Source organism: Oncorhynchus clarkii, chromosome 24 (genome assembly GCF_045791955.1).
Source record: "Oncorhynchus clarkii lewisi isolate Uvic-CL-2024 chromosome 24, UVic_Ocla_1.0, whole genome shotgun sequence".
NCBI lineage: Eukaryota > Metazoa > Chordata > Actinopteri > Salmoniformes > Salmonidae > Oncorhynchus > Oncorhynchus clarkii.
This window is the reverse complement of record NC_092170.1, coordinates 29,084,179-29,106,924: the sequence shown is the minus strand read 5'-3', so window position 1 is coordinate 29,106,924 and position 22,746 is coordinate 29,084,179. Positions and strand designations below refer to the sequence as shown.

Sequence of the window (22,746 nt, the reverse complement as noted above, 5' to 3'; positions counted from 1 at the left end):
GCTCTCAGTTTCTAAAATAATTATTTTCATTGGACTTGTAACGAGACCACACAATGCACTCAAAATATATTTTACTGAGAAACAGTGGTGTGAAGTACTTGAGTAAAAATACTTGAAAGTACTAATTAAGTCATTTTTGGGCGGTAACTGTACTTTACTGTTCATTTAAATTTGATTTCACTAGATCCATAAGTGCTCATTACATTTTGAATACTTTGCAATTCAGGTACATTTTCTAATTCACACGTTTATCACGAGAACATCCCTGGTCATCACTACTGCGCAAGATATGGCGGACTCACTAAACAAATGTTTTGTTTGTAAATTATGTCTTAGTCTTGGGAGTGTGCCCTGGTCTGTTGGGACTCATAGTAGAGACCAAGACCAGCATGTGGTGTCTCATAGTAGAGACCAAGACCAGACTGTGGTTCATCATAGTAGAGACCAAGACCAGACTGTGGTTCATCATAGTAGAGACCAAGACCAGCCTGTTGGGTCTCATAGCAGAGACCAAGACCAGACTGTGGTTCATCATAGTAGAGACCAAGACGAATTCTTTCTTTGGCCGCCTCTCCTTCCAGTTCTCTGCTGCCAATGACTGGAACAAACTACAAAAATCTCTGAAACTGGAAACACTTATCTCCCTCACTAGCTTTAAGCACCAACTGTCAGAGCAGCTCACACATTACTGCACCTGTACATAGCCCATCTATAATTTAGCCCAAACAACTACCTCTTTCCCTACTGTATTTATTTTATTTTATTTATTTATTTATTTTGCTCCTTTGCACCCCATTATTTTTATTTATACATTGCACATTCTTCCACTACAAATCTACCATTCCAGTGTTTTACTTGCTATATTGTATTTACTTTGCCGTCATGGCCTTTTTTTGCCTTTACCTCCCTTGTCTCACCTCGTTTGATCACATCATATATAAACTTGTTTCTACTGTATTATTGACTGTATGTTTGTTTTGCTCCATGTGTAACTCTGTGTCGTTGTATGTGTCAAACTGCTTTGCTTTATCTTGGCCAGGTCGCAATTGTAAATGAGAACTTGTTCTCAACTTCCCTACCTGGTTAAATAAAGGTGAAATTAAAATAAATTAAAAAAATTAAAAGAGCAGACTGTGGTTCATCATTGTAGAGACCAAGACCAGACTGTGGTTCATCTTAGTAGAGACCAAGACCAGACTGTGGTTCATCATAGTAGAGACCAAGACCAGACTGTGGTGTCTCACAGTAGAGACCAAGACCAGACTGTGGTGTCTCATAGTGGAGACCAAGACCAGACTGTGGTGTCTCATAGTAGAGACCAAGACCACTGTTGTGTCTCATAGTAGAGACCAAGACCAGACTGTTGTGTCTCATAGTAGAGACCAAGACCAGACTGTTGTCTCATAGTAGAGACCAAGACCAGACTGTGGTCCATCATAGTAGAGACCAAGACCAGACTGTGGTTCATCTTAGTAGAGACCAAGACCAGACTGTGGTTCATCATAGTTTAGACCAAGACCAGACTGTGGTCCATCATAGTAGAGACCAAGACCAGACTGTGGTTCATCATAGTAGAGACCAAGACCAGACTGTGGTGTCTCATAGTAGAGACCAAGACCAGACTGTGGTGTCTAATCGTAGAGACCAAGACCAGACTGTGGTTCATCATAGTAGAGACCAAGACCAGACTGTGGTGTCTCATAGTAGAGACCAAGACCAGCATGTGGTGTCTCATCGTAGAGACCAAGACCAGACTGTGGTGTCTCATAGTAGAGACCAAGACCAGACTGTTGGGTTTAGAGCAGCAGAGGTTTTCTCTTATCAAAGGCAGCTAATTCACTATTCCAATCGGTTTGTAGGTGGGACGTTTAGCACATTCATACCCTTTTATTACTTACCCTCTCCTTCATATACCGTATTTCCTAGATGGCTTTGTCATTTCCCTTGCACCCTATCACCTTCCATTCAAGTTCTAAACGCCCATGTCTCTCTCTCCCTGTATGTCTCTCTGAGTGTGTTCCAGACCAGTGTGATCACTGGAGAGGGAGTCAGGGAGGCTGGGAGAGATTCTGTTGCCTCCTACTCTGCTGGTGTGGTGGTTAGTATTCCCAGAGAGCCATCGGGCCACTCTAACAGCACAACTGAATTAGCAGGCGCTGGAGAGTTCATTGTGCTGTTGACTTTCTGTCCCCTGTGGGAGCACACTGTAATTGCTACTCTAATTAGTATTTTTCTGCCATGCAGCCAGTAATTCATAGTCACCTTCAAGCAAATTCAGCCAGGCAGGCAGGTAGACAGACAGGGAGACAGGGAGGCAGGGAGGCAGGCAGGGAGGGAGGGAGGGAGGCAGGGAGGGAGGGAGACAGGCTGACAGCCAGGCAGGCAGGGATACAGCCAGGCAGCAGGGAGGGAGGGAGACAGGCTGACAGGGAGACAGCCAGGTAGGCAGGGAGGCAGGGAGACAGACAGGCAGGCAGGGAGAGAGACAGGCAGCCAGGCAGGCAGGGAGACAGGGAGACAGCCAGGGAGGCAGGCTGACAGCCAGGCAGGCAGGCAGGCAGGGAGGCAGGCTGACAACCAGGAAGGCAGGCAGGCAGGGAGACAGGCTGACAGCCAGGCAGGCAGGCAGGGAGGCAGGCTGACAGGGAGGCAGACAGGGAGGCAAGCTGACAGGAAGGCAGGCAGGAAGCACACTGTCTGTCCGTCCATATAGTCACAGTCACAGCCATCGCTTTGCTGTCTCTTTACTGTCGATCAGGAACATAGTTTCCCTCTCTCACTGACTTACTCGCTCGCCCTCTCTCGTTCGTTTTCTCTCTCTGTCTCTCTTCTGTGCTCTTTCTCTCTCATAAACATGTATTCCCAAACACTCATACACTGTATCACAATTTGCATTCTCATTTTTATTAACACTCACTCACAATTCTGTTTTGTGTCTTGCTCCAATCATAGCTCCACTGAAGATAACCAATAATAAGGGTGGGATGCACCAACATGGATGAACTCTTAAACTGGGTTAAATAATGGTTTATCTATTCATCTTGTGCACCACATTTTAAACCTAGTTTTAAATTAATCCTAGTTAATCCTCTAATCTAAATTAAATGTCCACTTTATACCTAGATTAATTTTAAGCCTGTTGCTCAATAAACATTTGAGCAAACCCATGGTGGATAGGGACCTTTCTGGACTCCACAAGTCAACTGTCTGCAGGATTGTAGTCAGAGTTTCCAGTGCTATTGCTAGTCTGAAGAACCAGCTGCTGGATTTGAAAGAATAGCTAGATGCCAGTGCTACAGAGGAAACAGCAGCTAGATTTTACAGGAGAGCTAGATTCAAGTCCTACAGAGGAAGCAGCAGCTGGATTTTACAGGAGAGCTAGATTCCAGTGCTACAGAGGAAATAGCAGCTGGATTTTACAGGATAGCTAGATTCCAGTCATACAGAGGAAATAGCAGCTGGATTTTACAGGATAGCTAGATTCCAGTCCTACAGAGGAAATAGCAGCTGGATTTTACAGGATAGCTAGATTCCAGTGCTACAGAGAAAACAGCAGCTGGATTTTACAGTGTCGTGTCTGTGGCTATGCCGGATTGAGTGATATGACGTGCTATTCTATCAAATCATTTCTCTGTAATTAATATTACCTGATTGAGCTAATCATGTAAATAGTTAACTAGAAAGTCGGGGCACCACAAAATAATGTTTATAGAGCTGTTATCTACCGAATAAACTCTTAAAGACCTGGTAATATTTTACATCAATAGCAGTCAATATTTAATCGTCAACTTTCGTCAACTTTCTCATCTGAAAGTTGTAAATCTTCACGAACCCTGGCTAAAAAGTTGAATCAGCAATACCAAATTTGGTTAAATTATTTATTTACTAAATACCTAAATAATCACACAGAATGTATCATACATTGATTACAAATTATGTCATAAAGGAAAACGTCCATAGCGGACTTAACTGATATGACAGCTGGTTACACAAAGAAAGGGGGGTTGGGTTTTGAATGAAAGAGTGGGAAAACTGAGGAACAAAGGGAGAAGCTATGGCTCTATCTGGCCGTAGGACTCTATCGTAAATACAGAATCTTATGCATTCTAAATAACCGCCCATTTGGAAAAGGAAAATGCAATAAATATTTACTCTGAGCTGCGCTTCGATCGTTTGGTCGATGATGGGAGGCCGGGTTGTCCTCTGAAGAAAGTATGGTGGTAGAATGGATACTTGGTAGTACCGTCGTCGTGTGGTAGAAGAGATATTCTGTCCGTCCTCTCCTAGCCCACGTCTACAGTTGCTGTGCTAACACAACGGCTAGGAGGTATCACTTCTTTAGTGAATAAGAGTTTAAAGTTCATACCAAGTTGCGATACTTTAAGCTCATGCTATGTTCTGGCTGGTATAGTCGAAATTCATCCTTTCGGCATGTTGACCGTCATCTTCACGTTGAAATTCAATGCTGATTTCATTAGGTTATTATCTGAGCCCTTTCAACATAGGACCGTCATCCTAACGTCCTCGGAACAGAGAGTTACATTTTTGTCAAGGGGCTTATATAGGATTGGGAGAGAGGGCCATGTTTCATAGTTTACAACCAGTGTCTGTTCACATGGGCGGGGCCACTGAGTTGAGCATACTTCACTCATGGAAACCAATTCTCTCATTTAGGAGCTAAAAATTACATTTTATCTTTTCACAAATAAATTCATATTTAAACATTAAATTGCACAACAATTCCATGTGAATCTGATAACTAGAATGTGTAGATTTTCTAAGATACAGTTTATGTCGTCCTATCATCAGTAATCATGTCTCCGACGCCAACTAAACTGACATCATATTCATCAAGTACCAAAGCATATTTTCAACTGGTTGGATTACCGAAATATGGTTCCGTTTCCCATCTTTTGATGTTCCCAGACTCTCTATGTTAACAAAGGGATTTTCAATAGTCACATTGGTAGAGTAGAGAGAGGAAAAAGGGGAAAGGTATTTATGGGGGTCATAAACCTCCCCCCTCAGGCCAACATCATGACAACAGGAGAGCTAGATTCCAGTCCTACAGAGGAAGCAGCAGCTGGATTTTACAGGAGAGCTAGATTCCAGTCCTACAGAGGAAATAGCAGCTGGATTTTACAGGAGAGCTAGATTCCAGTCCTACAGAGGAAGCAGCAGCTGGATTTTACAGGAGAGCTACATTCCAGTCCTACAGAGGAAACAGCAGCTGGATTTTACAGGAGAGCTAGATTCCAGTCCTACAGAGGAAGCAGCAGCTGGATTTTACAGGAGAGCTACATTCCAGTCCTACAGAGGAAACAGCTGCTGGATTTTACAGGAGAGCTACATTCCAGTCCTACAGAGGAAACAGCAGCTGGATTTTACAGGAGAGCTAGATTCCAGTCCTACAGAGGAAACGGCAGCTGGATTTTACAGGAGAGCTACATTCCAGTCTAAGGGCAATATACTGTACACACATTCCTATTCCCAGACCTGGTAGTGAGAATGGAGAACTATTCCATAATCTAAAAGGTTACTGCTCAAGGTGCAGGCTGTCTGTGATGACAAAGGTCAGCTCACCAACATCGCAGCTAGATGGCCTGGATCCACCCATGACAGCAGAATCTTTGACAATAGTCGGCTGTGTACAATGCTGGAAAAAGGGGCATATGAAGGCCACCTACTAGGTGACAATGGATATGCCTGTCATGGGTACCTTAGCACCCACGAGTCTGACAAGCTCAGTTTGGGCTCCATTTGTAGAGCAAATATGCAGGGTCAACATTTAGTGACCTAGAGAACAGAACAAGCTTGGTTTTACTTGTATTTAACACTCATTTAAGATGTGTAAGGGATTTTTGAATTGAATCAAAGTCATGCTTAAGTTCACAAATGGCCTGCTGCACCGAGGTGGAACAGTGTTATGAATATTACATAAATACAAGTAAAACCAAGCTCATGCTGTTCTCTAGGTCACTAAATGTTGACCCTGAAGACCTGTGTATTTGCGCTACAAATGGAGCCCAAATTGAGCTTGTTTCTCAATATAAGTACCTGGGTGCCTGGATTGATGACAAGTTCTCCTTCGAAACGCAAATATAGAATCTGACTAAGAAACTCAGATCTAAGATTTTAAAAATGTACATTGAAATAAAGCATGCCTCAGTATTGAAAAAAAAACTTCTCCCTGTATTGGATTTTAGTGATGTTGTTTACATGCAACAACCTCTGTTTTGAAACGCTTGGGCACAGCCTACCATTACGCATTACATTTTATCACAGGGGACATTTGAGAAGCAATCTTACAGAAACTGCCTCCATATTGTAAGGACCCTGGGAAGGCTGAGGGTTGGAGGCCTGTTCCCCGCCTGTTTCATTACAATATGTAACTTCATTAATTAAGGTAAGAATCATAAGTTACCAAACCCTCAGGAATGGATAACACTAGAGATCCCTTCAGTCTCCACAGTTTTGGGAAACTCTGCGTTTAGTTTTTTTTGCCCCTAATTTGTGGAACAATCTGCAGAGATCACTGCAGTTAGATGTGCTAGTGCAACTCAGGCAGCTTACATTATCATTGAGGACCTCAATGAAGTTGAATGTGATTGATTTGATTAAATATGTTTATTTTGTTATTGTGTGCTGAAATATATTGTTTTTTACAAATATGTGTGTATGTTGTTTTATTATTCTGTTTTTATACTAGTGTTTACAGGGCTCTCTTGTAAAAAAGATTTTGACTCTCAATGTTTAAATAAAGGTTAAATAAAAATATAAAATGTTGAAAGAGAAGTAGAGAAGGAGAACTAACATAGAAAGAGCTATAGTTGCTATTCACAAGGTGACCGCTCTCTCCTTTCCTTTCCTCCTTCTTCTTCTGAATGGATTAGTTTTCTTTTTCATTTGCTTTGTTCTCCTCCTGCAAGCGATTCAATCCCACACTGGGCGGAGAGATGGGTTTGGTTTCATCTCGTCCCTGACTCAAACACTACCTCTCACTCTCATTCTCTCCTCTTGTGTCTCAACTCCTCCTTGAAGTCACCTTGTTCTCAGGGCTCATCAATCTCTGTGTGGATCCCTTCACAAACATGGCTCCCTTGCCCTCCATCCTTCCTCGTCTCCTTGCCCCCTCTGTCCTTCCTCTTCATCTCCTCTCCTCTACTCTGTTCTTCCCTCCAGTCTTCCCTCCAGTCCTTTCCTCACTGTCTCCTCTCCAGTTAATAGCCTTGTGTTTGGTTCTGTCTTTCTCCTTTGTCTCTATTATTGCATCTTATTTCCAATCCCTGTCCCCCTTTTGTGACTCTCTCCTACTAGCTTGCCAGTTTCTGTCTCTCTCAGGCCTTTTAGCAGTTGTTTTCTTAGTCTGCCAGTGCCCTCCAACTATCATTTGTTATGACTTTTCATCCCACTGCCTCTTCATCACTTCATTTTCCTGCTCTCTCCCCCTCTCTCTCTATCTGGTCTTTGAAGTGAGAAGGGGACAGGTGTGGAGGCATGTCCCTTTAAGGACTGTAGCAGCGCTCCTGGAGTCAGACAGTAACAGAGAAGAGGAAGAAAGAGAGAGGGAGTGAGAGAAGACAGCACAGAGAGGAGAGGAGAGGAGAGGAGAGGAGAGGAGAGGAGAGGAGAGGAGAGGAGAGGAGAGGAGAGTGCTTTTGTTTTCTCCATACCATGGTGGGCCCATGAGATGATGAGGGGTCTTTGATGTGCATGGTTTCAGCCCCTCTCTCTCTGCTTCCCTCCCTCCTTCTCTCCCTTTCTTCCTCCCTCTATCTCCTTCTCTCTGCCTTTTTTCTTTTTCTCTGCCACACTGTCCAATTGAGTAGGCCCAATGTTGTTGTTTTCTCTCTTCTCTCCATCTCTATCTGTCTACCCCGCCCTTTCATTTCTATTGACTTGTTTCATTTCTTCTGTCTATCATTTTGCATGACAGGAGAGACATGACAGGATTTGAGAATTTTGAAGTTACACTTCTTGACAATTGTGACAATTCATTGAAAAAAATGACATTCCCATATGTTGATGTCTTTTTGCAAATCCAATCAGTTTTCCACATTGATTCAACGTCATCACATTGAATTATGTTGTTGAAATGACGTGGGAACAACGTTGATTCAACCAGTTGGTGTGCTGTTGCATCCACACACCTGCTCCATTCTCTTGCCCCCCCTCTCTCTCTCTCTCTCTCTCTCTCTCTCTCTCTCTCTCTCAACCACACACACACATGATTAAATAACGCACAGACACTCAGACACACACACAGACACTCAGACACACACACAGACACTCAGACACACACACAGGCACTCAAACATAGACACACACAATCACACACACACAATCACACACATACAATCACACACACTATCACACACACACAATCACACATAAAATCACACAGACACAATCACACACACACAATCACACAAACACACAATCACACACATACAATCACACAGACACTCACATTTTTCCATGTGGCATAACTCCTGTATAGACTGTAGCTGTGAACCAGTGCCGTGCTTGATAGCTGTTCCCTGAGCTAGAGTTTCTCCTGTCCCTCCCTGGCTAGTGCATTCCATCACTCTGATGGTCTCTTCCTGCCATAACAGCTCGTGCTCTATCTCTCTCCAGCTGGCTGCTCACCAAACAGAGCACCGCAGCTGTTCTCCTCAACTTCACTGTTTTCAGGAGGGATATTATCTTTGGTGCTGACAACTCAATTCATTACCTGCTTTAACAACTCAGACAGCTTGCTATATTTATTTCTCTACTATAGCAGTAGTTATTTTATCCGTTTTGGGTGTGATGGTGCATGCGTGGGGTGTTGGATGTTTTTGCATACCGAGTAGAACGATAAACACATCAGTCAACTATAAAGATGACTTCATGGTTACTCTATTCCATTTTTGCCATAGTTCACTCTACCAGGGTCGAATATGCATCACACTCTCTCCTCTCTTTGCAGTCTGGTTAGTTGTTACCCACTCTCCACTCCCTCTCTCTTCCTCCCTCTCCCCACTCCCTATATCTCCCTTTCTCTTCCTCCCTCTCCCCACTCCCTATATCTCCCTCTCTCTTCCTCCCTCTCACCACTCCCTATATCTCCCTCTCCCCACTCCCTATATCTCCCTCTCCCCACTCTCTATATCAGAAACTGAGTGAAAAAGAAGACAAAGACAGAGAGAGTGAAAGAGAGAGAGAGATAAAGTCTGACAGGCTTAAAACATACCAACACTGAGAGACATACCAACACTGAGAGACATACCAACACTGAGAGAGATATCAAAACTCAGAGAGAGACATACAACACTGAGAGAGAGACATACAACACTGAGAGAGAGACATACAACACTGAGAGAGACATACAACACTGAGAGAGATAACAACACTGAGAGACATACCAACACTGAGAGAGAGACATAAAACACTGAGAGAGAGACATACAACACTGAGAGAGAGACATACCAACACTGAAAGAGAGACATACCAACACTGAGAGAGAGACATACAACACTGAGAGAGATACCAACACTGAGAGAGATACCAACGCTGAGAGACATACCAACGCTGAGAGAGATACCAACACTGAGAGAGAGACATACAACACTGAGAGAAATACCAACACTCAGAGACATACAACACCGAGAGACATACCAACACTGAGAGACATACCAACACTGAGAGACATACCAACACTGAGAGAGATGCCAACACAGACAAACATACCAACACTGAGAGATACCAACACTGACAGAGATACCAACACAGAGGATCATACCAACACTAAAAGAGATACCAACACAGACAAACATACCAACACTGAGAGAGATACCAACACAGAGGATCATACCAACACTGAGAGAGATACCAACACTGAGAAAGATACCAACACTGAGAGAGATACCAACACAGAGGATCATACCAACACTAAGAGAGATACCAACACAGACAAACATACCAACACTGAGAGAGATACCAACACTGAGAGAGATACCAACATTGAGAGATACCAACACTGAGAGAGATACCAACATAGAAAAACATACCAACACTGAGAGAGATACCAACACTGAGAGAGATACCAACACTGAGACATACCAACACTGAGTGAGATACCAACACAGAGGATCATGCCAACATTGGGAGAGATACCAACACTGAGAGAGATACCAACACAGAAAAACATACCAACACTCAGAGAGATACCAACACTGAGAGAGATACCAACACAGAGAGAGATACCAACACTGAGAGACATGCCATCACTGAGAGAGATACCAACACAGAGAAACATACCGACACAGAGAGAGATGCCAACACTGAGAGAGATGCCAACACTGAGAGATGCCAACACTGAGAGATGCACCAACACTGAGAGACATGCCAACACAGAGAGATACCAACACTGAGAGACATACCAACACTGAGAGAGATGCCAACACTGAGAGAGATACCAACACTGAGAGAGATACCAACACTGAGAGAGATACCAACACTGAGACATACCAACACTGAGTGAGATACCAACACAGAGGATCATACCAGCATTGGGAGAGATACCAACATTGATAGAGATACCAACACTGAGGGAGATACCAACACAGAAAAACATACCAACACTCAGAGAGATACCAACACTGAGAGAGATACCAACACAGAGAGAGATACCAACACTGAGAGAGATGCCAACACTGAGAGAGATGCCAACACTGAGAGAGATGCCAACACTGAGAAAGATGCCAACACTGAGAGAGATACCAACACTGAGAGATATGCCAACACAGAGAGATACCAACACTGAGAGACATACCAACACTGAGAGAGATGCCAACACTGAGAGAGATACCAACACTGAGAGACATACAACACTGAGACATACCAACACTGAGAGAGATACCAACACAGAGGATCATACCAACATTGGGAGAGATACCAACATTGAGAGAGATACCAACACTGAGAGAGAGATACCAACACAGAGAAACATACCAACACTGAGAGATGCCAACACTGAGAGAGATACCAGCACTGAGAGACATGCCAACACTGAGAGAGATACCAACACAGAGAGACATGCCAACACTGAGAGAGATGCCAACACTGAGAGAGATGCCGACACTGAGAGAGATGCCGACACTGAGAGAGATGCCAACACTGAGACATACCAACACTGAGAGAGATGCCAACACTGAGAGAGATGCCAACACTGAGAGAGATACCAACACTGAGAGAGATACCAACACTGAGAGAGATACCAACACTGAGAGAGGTACCAACACTGAGAAACATACCAACACAGAGAAACATACGAACACTGAGAGAGATACGAACACTGAGAGAGATGCCAACACTGAGAGAGATACCAACATAGAGAAACATACCAACACTGAGAGATGCCAACACTGAAAGAGATGCCAACACTGAGAGACATGCCAACACAGATAGATACCAACACTGAGAGACATAGCAACACTGAGAGACATAGCAACACTGACAGACATACCAACACTGAGAGAGATGCCAACACTGAGAGAGATACCAACACTGACAGACATGCCAACACTGAGAGAGATACCAACACTGACAGAGATAGTCTGGTCCTCCTTGTTGTACTATTGCATCAGCTAGCTGCTGTATGATTCTTGTACCCTATGGGAAAACAGAGTGGCTTAAACCTGGTTTATTCCTTGTTACCCTCTGGAGGTCTGTCCAACAGCAGGCAGCCTTCCCACCCCCAGCAGAGTCAGGGTCCGCTGGGCACCGCCACATTCCATTGAAGCCTGGAGGAAGTCATCTACCAGTCACACCACTCTCCCATGAGCCCCATGCTTTGAAATATTAAACTGTGGGAAGCGCCCAACAATAGGGGTGCCTTCAAACTATGTGTATGTTCTTATGAAAGTTTCTTGTCTAAATTCCAGACACTATCTTATCCTTTGCTGCATGTTACCACCACCAGTCCCAGCACCAATGGATATTTCACACAGACTTGTTCATCTAAGGCTTGACTACCATCGCAGTATCTCTGAATACACTGGTTGGCTACAACATGGCCAGCAGCTGTGGAATCTTCCAATTAGTACAATTTGGGCCAAATCTTGACTTGCTTTATACTATAGCTATGTCATGAAAAGTTGTGCTCTGGATAGCCACAATAAGGTGGTGTTTTATATCACAGAAGCTGTAACGGTTGTCGTCTGGAGATAGAGAGGACCAAAGCGCAGCGTGGTTAGTGTTCATCATTTTAATGGAAAACTGAACACTTCAAAAAAACAAAACAACATAGTGACAACCGAAACAGTTCTATCTGGTGCAGACACACAAAGTCTGAAAATAACCATCCACAAACCCCAACAGAAAACAGGCTACCTAAATATGGTTCCCAATCAGAGACAATGACTAACACCTGCCTCTGATTGAGAACCATATCAGGCCAAACAAGAAACCCAACCTAGAAACACAAAAACATAGAATACCCACCCAACTCACGTCCTGACCAACTAAAACAAAGAAATAACACATGAACTAGGGTCAGAACGTGACAGTACCCCCCCCCCCCCCCCCCCCCCCTTCCCCCCAAGGTGCGGACTCCGGCCGCAAAACCAGAACCTTTAGGGGAGGGTCTGGGTGGGCATCTGTCCGCGGTGGCGGCTCTGGCGCTGGACGTGGACCCCACTCCACCATAGTCTTAGTCCGCTTCTGTGGCCTCCTAGGAACGGCGACCCTCGCCGCCAACCTAGGGCTGGCAACACTACTAAAGGGCCCCACTGGACTGAGGGGCAGCTCCGGACTGAGGGGCAGCTCGGGACTGAAGGATAGCTCAAGACTGAAGGGTAGCTCAGGACTGAAGGGTAGCTCAGGACTGAAGGGTAGCTCAGGACTGAGGGGCAGCTCCGGACTGAATGGCAGCTCCGGACTGAAGGGCAGCTCTGCTGGAGGCTCCTGGCTGGCTGGCGGCTCTGGCGACTTCTGGCTGGCGGCTCCTGGCTGGCTGGCGGCTCTGGCGGCTCCTGGCTGGCTGGCGGATCTGGCGGCTCCTGGCTGACTGGCGGCTCTGGCGGCTCCTGGCTGACTGGCGGCTCTGGCGGCTCAGGACAGACTGGCGGCTCTGGCGGCTCAGGACAGACTGGCGGCTCAGGACAGACGGGAGACTCTGGCGGCTCAGGACAGACGGGAGACTGGCGGCTCAGGACAGACGAGGCGCACTGTAGGCCTGGTGCGTGGTGCCGGCACTGGTGGTACCGGGCTGGGGACACGCACCTCAGGGCGAGTGCGAGGAGCAGGAACAGGTAGTTCTGGGCTCTGGAGACGCACAGGAAGCCTGGTGCGGGGGGCTGCCACCGGAGGGCTGGTGCGTGGAGATGGCACCAGATAGACTGGACCGTGCAGGCGTACTGGAGCTCTTGAGCACCGAGTCTGCCCAACCTTACCTGGTTGAATGCTCCCCGTAGCCCGGCCAGTGCGGCGAGGTGGAACTAGGCCGCACTTGGTTGTGCAGGCGAACCGGGGACACCATGCGTAAGGCTGGTGCCATGTACGCCGGCCCGAGGAGACGCACTGGAGACCAGATGCGTAGAAACGGCTTCACGGCACCTGGCTCGATGCCCACTCTAGCACGGCCGATACGATGAGCTGGAATGTACCGCACCGGGCAAAGCACACGCACGGGGGACACCGTGTGCTCCACCGCATAACATGGTGCCTGCCCGGTCCCTCTCTCTCTCCGGTAAGCACGGGAAGTTGGCACAGGTCTCCTACCTGGCCTCGCCACACACCCCGTGTGCCTCCCCCAATACATTTTTGGGGCTGTCTCTCGGGCTTCCAGCCGCTCTGCCATGCTAGCTCCTCATAATGCCGCCTCTCTGTTTTTGATGCCTCCAGCTCTGCTTTGGGGCGGCGATATTCCCTTGGCTCTGCCCAGGGTCCTTTGCCGTCCAACTCGTCCTGCCATGTCCATTCCTCCTTCTTGCGCTGCTCCTGCTGCCGCTGCCTGTTACCATGCTGCTTGGTCCTGTTGTGGTGGGTGGTTCTGTCACGGTTGTCGTCTGGAGATAGAGAGGACCAAAGCGCAGCGTGGTTAGTATTCATAATTTTAATGGGAAACTGAACACTTCAAAAACACAAAACAACATAGTGACAACCGAAACAGTTCTATCTGGTGCAGACACACAAAGACTGAAAATAACCACCCACAAACCCCAACAGAAAACAGGCTACCTAAATATGGTTCCCAATCAGAGACAATGATTAACACCTGCCTCTGATTGAGAACCATATCAGGCCAAACAAGAAACCGAACCTAGAAACACAAAAACATAAAATACCCACCCAACTCACGTCCTGACCAACTAAAACAAAGAAATAACACAAGAACTAGGGTCAGAATGTGACAGAAGCACAATGATGATGTCTCACCGTAGACATCAGTGGGACGTCATGTAGATTACTGAAATCTTTATAAGAGAGTAAAATTGGCCCAATGTGGGCAGTTTACACTGGATGCTGCATGTCCAGACAGTATGCAGTAGACAGTAGGGGTATATCCTATGCTAACTCATCCAGGCTAATGCTATAGGTTATCGCAGGATAAGCCTGACAGCAGATCAAAGAGCAGTAGAGCAGGGCCGTGTCTGTCTGCCAGAGAGCAATTACACTGAATTACAACCAGGGCAACGAGTAGCCCCAAGGAGAGGGAGAGGAAAAGAGAGAGAGCAAGAGAGGAGAGTTAAAAGAAACATGCATGGTGAGAGAGGGAGGAGAAAGCAAGAGAGAGAGAGAGATGATGCAGGGATAGGAAGAGAGAGAAAGGGAGGGAAGAGAGAGAGGTGGGCAGGAGAGGACACCTGAGAAGTGTGAATGGAGGTGCTGCTGGAGAAGGCTGACTGTAGACTGTTGGCCTGTAGGCCTGGGTACTTTGGAGTGAAAGCGTGGCTTGCCACTCAGTCCCATAGTATACTGTATGGAGCTGCAGGGTCCTCACCCTCCTTTACCCTACCAGCCAGAGACAGACAGGTTTAAGTCTCCAAGGCCTCCAACAACTGTCTGGAGAGCAGTGATATCCCACAAAGTGGCAGAGCTACCCCTAGAGAGTGACAGGGCTACCCCCTAGAGAGTGACAGGACTACCCCCTAGAGAGTGACAGGACTACCCCCTAGAGAGTGGCAGGACTACCCCCTAGAGAGTGGCAGGACTACCCCCTAGAGAGTGGCAGGGTTTCCCCCTAGAGAGTGGCAGGACTACCCCTTAGAGAGTGGCAGGACTACCCCCTAGAGAGTGGCAGGACCACCCCCTAGAGAGTGGCAGGACTACCCCCTAGAGAGTGGCAGGACTACCCCCTAGAGAGTGGCAGGACTACCTCCTAGAGAGTGGCAGGACTACCCCCTAGAGAGTGGCAGGACTACCTCCTAGAGAGTGGCATGACTACCTCCTAGAGAGTGGCAGGACTACCCCCTAGAGAGTGTCAGGACTACCCCCTAGAGAGTGTCAGGACTACCTCATAGAGAGTGGCAGGACTACCCCCTAGAGAGTGGCAGGACTACCCCCTAGAGAGTGGCAGGACTACCCCCTAGAGAGTGGCAGGACTACCTCCATAGAGAGTGGCAGGACTACCCCCTAGAGAGTGGCAGGACTACCCCTTAGAGAGTGGCAGGACTACCTCCTAGAGAGTGGAGGACTACCCCCTAGAGAGTGGCAGGACTACCCCCTAGAGAGTGGCAGGACTACCCCTTAGAGAGTGGCAGGACTACCCCCTAGAGTGTGGTAGAGCTACCCCCTAGAGAGTAGCAGGACTACCCCCTAGAGAGTGGCAGGACTACCCCTTAGAGAGTGGCAGGACTACCCCCTAGAGAGTGGTAGAGCTACCCCCTAGAGAGTGGCAGGACTACCCCATAGAGAGTGGCAGGACTACCCCCTAGAGAGTGGCGGGACTACCCCCTAGAGAGTGGCGGGACTACCTCCTAGAGAGTGGAGGGACTACCCCCTAGAGAGTGGCAGAGCTACCCTCTAGAGAGTGGCAGAGCTATCCCCTAGAGAGTGGCAGAGCTATCCCCTAGAGAGTGGCAGGACTACCCCCTAGAGAGTGGCAGGACTACCCCCTAGAGAGTGGCAGGACTACCCCCTAGAGAGTGGCAGAGCTACCCCCTAGAGAGTGGCAGGACTACCCCCTAGAGAGTGGCAGGACTACCCCCTAGAGAGTGGCAGGACTACCCCCTAGAGAGTGGCAGGACTACCCCCTAGAGAGTGGTAGAGCTACCCCCTAGAGAGTGGCAGGACCACCCCCTAGAGAGTGGCAGGACTAACCCCTAGAGAGTGGCAGAGCTACCCCCTAGAGAGTGGCAGAGCTACCCCCTAGAGAGTGGCAGGACTACCCCCTAGAGAGTGGCAGGACTTCCTCCTAGAGAGTGGCAGAGCTACCCCCTAGAGAGTGGCAGGACTACCTCCTAGAGAGTGGCAGGACTACCTCCTAGAGAGTGGCAGGACTACCCCCTAGAGAGTGGCAGAGCTATCCCCTAGAGAGTGGCAGGACTACCCCCTAGAGAGTGGCAGGACTACCCCCTAGAGAGTGGCAGAGCTACCCCCTAGAGAGTGGCAGGACTACCCCCTAGAGAGTGGCAGAGCTACCCCCTAGACAGTGGCAGGACTACCCCCTAGAGAGTGGCAGGACTACCCCCTAGACAGTGGCAGAGCTACCCCCTAGAGAGTGGCAGGACTACCTCCTAGAGAGTGGCAGTACTACCCCCTAGAGAGTGGCAGAGCTACCCCCTAGACATTGGGGCTAAAGTATATTTTCTACTTGTCATCTCTACTATGTGGCTGTTTGCATGTTGGCATGTGTGTGTTGACCTCTGCTTGCCAGCCACTGAATGTGTGAGATTTGGTGCAGTGCTCATCATGTCCTAACTGAGGTGACGGCTCACCCATCTGCTGTCCTAGCAGGAGCACCATTAGAAGTACGCTCAGCCCCCGTCAGACAGACACTCTGCAAGGGGGCTATTAAACCTCCATCAGCTTTTCCAAAACCTCAACCAATGGACAGACCCAGCAGAAGCCTTTATACTGTAACTGCCTCACAACAGGAAGTATGTTCTCCTTATAAAGAAAGAGCTGATGGAGCGTCTTGTACTTATGTTTATCTAACAACCCCTTCTTATATCTCCCCTTTTCTCTCTCTCCCTCCCTCTCTCTGTCCCTATCAATTCAATTCAAAGGGCTTTATTGGCATGGGAAAGCAAGTGAAATAGAAAATAAAAAAATGTGAAATTAACAATATAAAATGAACAGTAAACATTACACTCACATAAGTTCCAAAGGAATAGAGACAATAGAAATGGCATATTTTGTCTGTAAACAGTGTTGTAACGATGTGCAAATCGAGCAACCAATAAAGAACAAACACCATTGTAAATACAACATAAATATGGGTTGTAATTACAAAGGTGTTTGTTCTTCACTGGTTTCCCTTTTCTTTTGGCAACAGGTCACAAATCGTGCTGCTGTGATGGCACACTGTGGTATTTCACCCAATAGATATGGAAGTGTATCAAAATCGGATTTGTTTTCAAATTCTTTGTGGGTCTGTGTAATCTAAGGGAAATATGTGTCTCTAATATGGTCATACATTTGGCAGGTGGTTAGGAAGTGCAGCTCAGTTTCTCCCTCTCTCTCTCTTTATCTCCCTATCTTTTTCTCCCTCTCTCTCTCTCTCTCTCTCTCTCTCTCTCTCTCTCTCTCTCTCTCTCTCTCTCTCTTTATCTCCCTATCTTTCTCTCCCTCTCTCTCTTTCTTTCTTTCATTCACTATTTCTCTCTTTCTTTCTTTCATTGACTATTTCTCTCTTTCACTCTTCTTCTCACCCTCTCTCTCTCACTTTCTCTCACTCTCTCTCTGCTTCTATTTCAATCTCCCGCTCTGCTTCTATTTCAATCTCCCTCTCTGCTTCTATTTCAATCTCCCTCTCTGCTTCTATTTCAATAGCCCTCTCTTCCTCTCTCTCTCTCTCTCTCTCTCTCTCTCTCTAATCTCTCTCTCTCTCTCTCTCTCTCTCTCTCTCTCTCTCTCTCTCTCTCAATTAAATTCAATTCAACTCAATTCAATTTAAGGGGCTTTATTGGCATGGGAAACATATGTTAACATTGCCAAAGCAAGTGAGGTAGATAATATACAAATGTGAAAATGCAGTAAAAATTAACACTAAACATTACATTCACAGAAGTTCCAAAATAATAAAGACATTTCAAATGTCATATATATATATATGCATAGCTCACACTATATTTACAAAGGTGTTTGTTCTTCACTGGTTGCCCTTTTCTTATGGCAACAGGTCAAAAATATTGCTGCTGTGGTGGCACACTGTGGTATTTCACCTCTCTCTCTCTCTCTCTCTCTCTCTCTCTCTCTCTTTCTCTCCCTCTCTCTCTTTCCAATGCAGATTTGTGATAAGGAGTGGCACTATTACGTCATTAACGTGGAGTTTCCTGTGGTGACACTCTACGTGGATGGAGTGACCTACGACCCTTACCTGGTGACAGACGATTGGCCGATCCACCCCTCTCAAATTGACGTACAGCTCACTGTGGGCGCCTGCTGGCAAGGTGATGATGATGGTGATGATGACAATTACAATGACAATGACAATGATAATGAAAATGAAAACGATTATGATGAAAATGCAACTAGCTCTGTCTTAAGTCAGAATTAGATGTTTCTCAAAGTCAAATTTCAAAGTGTTTAATGTTAAGTTTAGGTATTAACTCAGAATTGTTTTATTTAATTTTAAGGTTAGGCATTAACTCCGAATGGTTAAGGTAAGGGTTAAGGTTTGGGAAAGGCTTAAAACAAAAATCTCAGCCTCCCGAGTGGCGCAGCGGTCTAAGGCACTACATCGCAGTGTTTGATCCCAGGTTGTGTCACAACCGGCCGTAAACGAGAGTCCCATAGGGCAGTGCATAATTGTCCCAGTGTCGTCCGTGTTAGGGGAGGGTTTGGCTGGGGGAACTTTACTTGGCTCATCGCGCTCTAGCGGCTCCTTGTGGTGGGCTGGGCGGCTGCAGGCTGACTTCGATCGTCAGTTGAACAGTTTCCTTCGACACGTTGGTGAGGCTGGCTTCCGGGTTAAGTTAAGCGGGTCACGTAAGGTCAGTAGACCTTACATGACCTGTAGGTGTGTTGGGGCGTTCTGTGGAAAAACCAATGATAGTCTCACTAAGCGCAAACCAGATGGGATGGCGCATCGCTGCAGAGTACTCTGGTAGCCATGCTGGTCAAATGTGCTTGAATTTTAAATAAATTACAGACAGTTTCACCAGCAAAGCACCCCCACACCATCAGACTTCCTCCTCCATGCTTCACGGTGGGAACCACACATGCAGAGATCATCCGTTCACCTTCTCTGCGTCTCACAAAGACAAACCCGTTGGAACCAAAAATCTCAAATTTGGACTCATCAGACCAAAGGACAGAGTACCACCGGTCTATTGTCCATTTCTCATGTTTCTTTGCCCAAGTAAGTATCGTCTTCTTATTGGTGTCCTTTAGTAGTGGTTTCTTAGCAGCAATTTGACCATGAAGGCCTGATTCACGCAGTCTCCTCTGAACAGTTGATGTTGAGATGTGTCTGTTACTTGAACTTTGAAGCATTTATTTGGGCTGCACTCTGAGGGCAGTTAACTCTACTGAACTTGTCCTCTGCAGCAGAAGTAACTCTGAGTCTTCCTTTCCTGTGGCGGTCCTCATCAGAGCTAGTTTCATCATCGCGCTTGATAGTTTTTGTGACTGCACTTGAAGAAACTTTCAAAGTTCTTGAAACGTTCCGTCTTAAAGTAATGATGGACTGTCGTTTCTCTTTGCTTATTTGAGCTGTTCTTGCCATAATATGGACTTGGTCTTTTACCTAATAGGGCTATCTTCTATATACAACCCTTACCTTGTCACAACACAACTGATTGGCTCAAATGCATTAAGAAGGAAATCAATTCCACAAATTAACTTTTACCAAGGCACACATGTTAATTGAAACCAAGGCACACATGTTAATTCCAGTTGACTACCCCATGAAGCCGGTTGAGAGAATGCCAAGAGGGTGCAAAGCTGTCATCAAGCAAAGGGTGGCAACTTTGAAGAATCTCAAATATAAAATATATTTCGATTTGTTTAACCTATTTTTTTTTACTACATGATTCCATATGTGTTATTACATAGTTTTGATGTCTTCAATATTATTCTACAATGTAGAAAATAGTACAAATAAAGAAAAACTCTTGAATGAGAAGGTGTGTCCAAACCTTTGACTGGAGCCAGATGCTTACGTCCGTCTGCCATGCCCATCCACAGCACCTTGGAAAACTGAAACCTACTTGAAGGTAACAACGCTCACTGTTGCCCCCAGTGGCCGGTTTCCACATCTCCCAATGTCCTCAGACATGGATGGACGGATCGAATACTGACTTGTATCATGGGTGACCTGGCTGGAAAATGATGACGATAATAAAAATGATGACGATCCGCAACCAATGTCTTGCCCCTGTTATGTGCCACTATTGACTGGTTCTATGTGAGAAAATGTTTTGGGGATCTGTCATGACAGTTGATCAATTAGGCCGACTGCACAAGTAGTGTCAGATTTTCTCTCTCCAGACCAAAGATAACAATGGCTGTCTTCGAAGTGCTGTGTGCATAATGTGTATTTTTGACCATGAATGAACCTAACTGCCAGAAGATTTAATCCATATTCGATGCACAATGAAGATGAAAAGTGGAGATACAATCAAGCTGTCTCCTACAACGCCTGATGCCCAGTTAAAAGTTCACTTCTCCTACTCTACAGCCTACTATTAGCTAAATGACTGTATGAATGTGTCTAATGATGCGTAGCCCTAAATTATGTGCAGAGATAGATCAGGCCATTTTCAACAGGGTGGAATGACAGGAGGAGAGGAGAGGAGAGGAGAGGAGAGGAGAGGAGAGGAGAGGAGAGGAGAGGAGAGGAGAGGAGAGGAGAGGAGAGACAACGGGCGGGTCATTTTTTGGCAGATGGGGTTGAATGGCTGATGGAGTTGAATGGCAGATAGAGTTGAATAGATGATGGAGTTGAATGGCAGATAGAGTTGAATGGCTGATGGAGTTGAATGGCTGATGGAGTTGAATGGCAGATAGAGTTGAATGGCTGATGGAGTTGTGTAGCCCTGAAGAAGGGATTAGAAGACCTTGAATAGAGGAGGAGGTCAGCGACCATTAGGCCTCTCTGAAGGGAACTAAGCCCTCAGTAACCACCCTGTTATCTTTACACAGTGCTATTAGCTCTGACGATTGCCTTTTCAAAGACTTTAGCTGCGAGCGACCGCCTTATTGACGAGCTCAATGTGCCACTGACAAGCTCTAGTGAAAGTTGATTCAAACTTCAAGAGGAGTCTGGCTGCTTTCTGGGGTAATCACAGCTGAAGAATGATTATTCTCCCTGGCTGTGAAGGAATTTGCGACTTGATTTGTTTGTTTTACATTATCGTTTTATAAGTGCTCAATAGCATAATGCATAGCTTCTCTGAGCTAGCGGTGACAGGATTGCAAGAATGAGGATGTGAAACTGTGTGATGGAATTGGCATTTTAGAGGGAAAGAAATTAACAAGTAATAAGGGAAGGAAAATAGAAAGAAGTTTCATGGAAAAGTTCAGAATGTGTCAATACAGTCAATGGACTATTCTTCATGCCAGCGGATTGAGAGTGTGCACTCTGTGTGTGTTTATCACGCAGACCATGCAGTGCATGCTGAAGGGAATGGCCTGCCTACCCAGAGCATGTGAGGCCAGGCAGGGGCCAGGCAGAGGCCAGGCTGCAGTTTAAATCCCCCCCCCCCTCTCTCTCTCTCTCTATCTCTCTCTCTCTCTCTCTCTCTCTCTCTCTCTCTCTCTCTCTCTCTCCTAATGATCTCCTGAAGGCAATTAGAATTGTATGTGGTGTGGTGCTGCCAACAGGCTCACAGTGAGAAATGACCTGGAATCAGTGGCCTGTCTCCAGACCATATGACTAGTAATGTCACAGACAGTACAGTAACATTAGTAGAGAGAGAGGGGAGGACTCAGGACCTGTCTGGTTGAAATACATGCTGGGAGACCTGAAGCATACGAAGGCCGTTAACAGTGGGATTGCTGTGTGCTACTGTCACTCATTACTGACTTTTTAGTCATTGGCTATTGAGGGTTCTGAAAGGATTTCCTTTCGTTCTACATAATAATAGTGTAACTGTATTTAGTTATTATTCTTGAACTGTCACCTCTGTGTGTAGGTGGTGAGGTTACGAAGTCGCGGTTCACACAGTACTTCCGGGGCAGTCTGTCAGGGCTGACCATCAGGCCAGGGAAGATAGAGAGCCAGAAAGTAATCTCCTGTCTACAGGCCTGTAAGGAAGGACTGGACATCAACTCACTGGAGAGCCTGGGCAAGGGCATCAAGGTAAGGCAACAGAAACACACACACATATACACACAGACACACACACACAGAGAGAGACACACAAACACATTCAAATGCTGATACAGTGCATTCAGAAAGTATTCAGACCCCTTGATTCTTTCCACATTTTGTTACCTTACATTCTTGTTAGGAAATTAATTGAATTGTTTTTTTTTCTCTCATCAATTTACACATAATTCCCTATAAAGAAAGATCCAAAAAAGGTTTTTAGAATTTGTTTGCACATTTATTACAAATAAAAAACTGAAATATCACATTTTCTCGAAGGTTCT

At 46.1% G+C, this 22,746-nt stretch overlaps 1 protein-coding gene across 2 annotated transcripts in view; it reads left to right on the top strand.

Moving 5' to 3' along the window:
- LOC139383038 (calsyntenin-2-like) overlaps nt 1–22,746 on the top strand; it is a 480,760-nt gene that overhangs the window by 416,849 nt on the left and 41,165 nt on the right. For both annotated transcript variants that reach the window (XM_071127332.1, XM_071127334.1), the window contains 2 exons: nt 18,437–18,599; nt 22,287–22,453. In XM_071127332.1, coding sequence (XP_070983433.1) covers nt 18,437–18,599; nt 22,287–22,453 — 330 coding nt within the window. The remainder of the gene's footprint in view (nt 1–18,436; nt 18,600–22,286; nt 22,454–22,746) is intronic.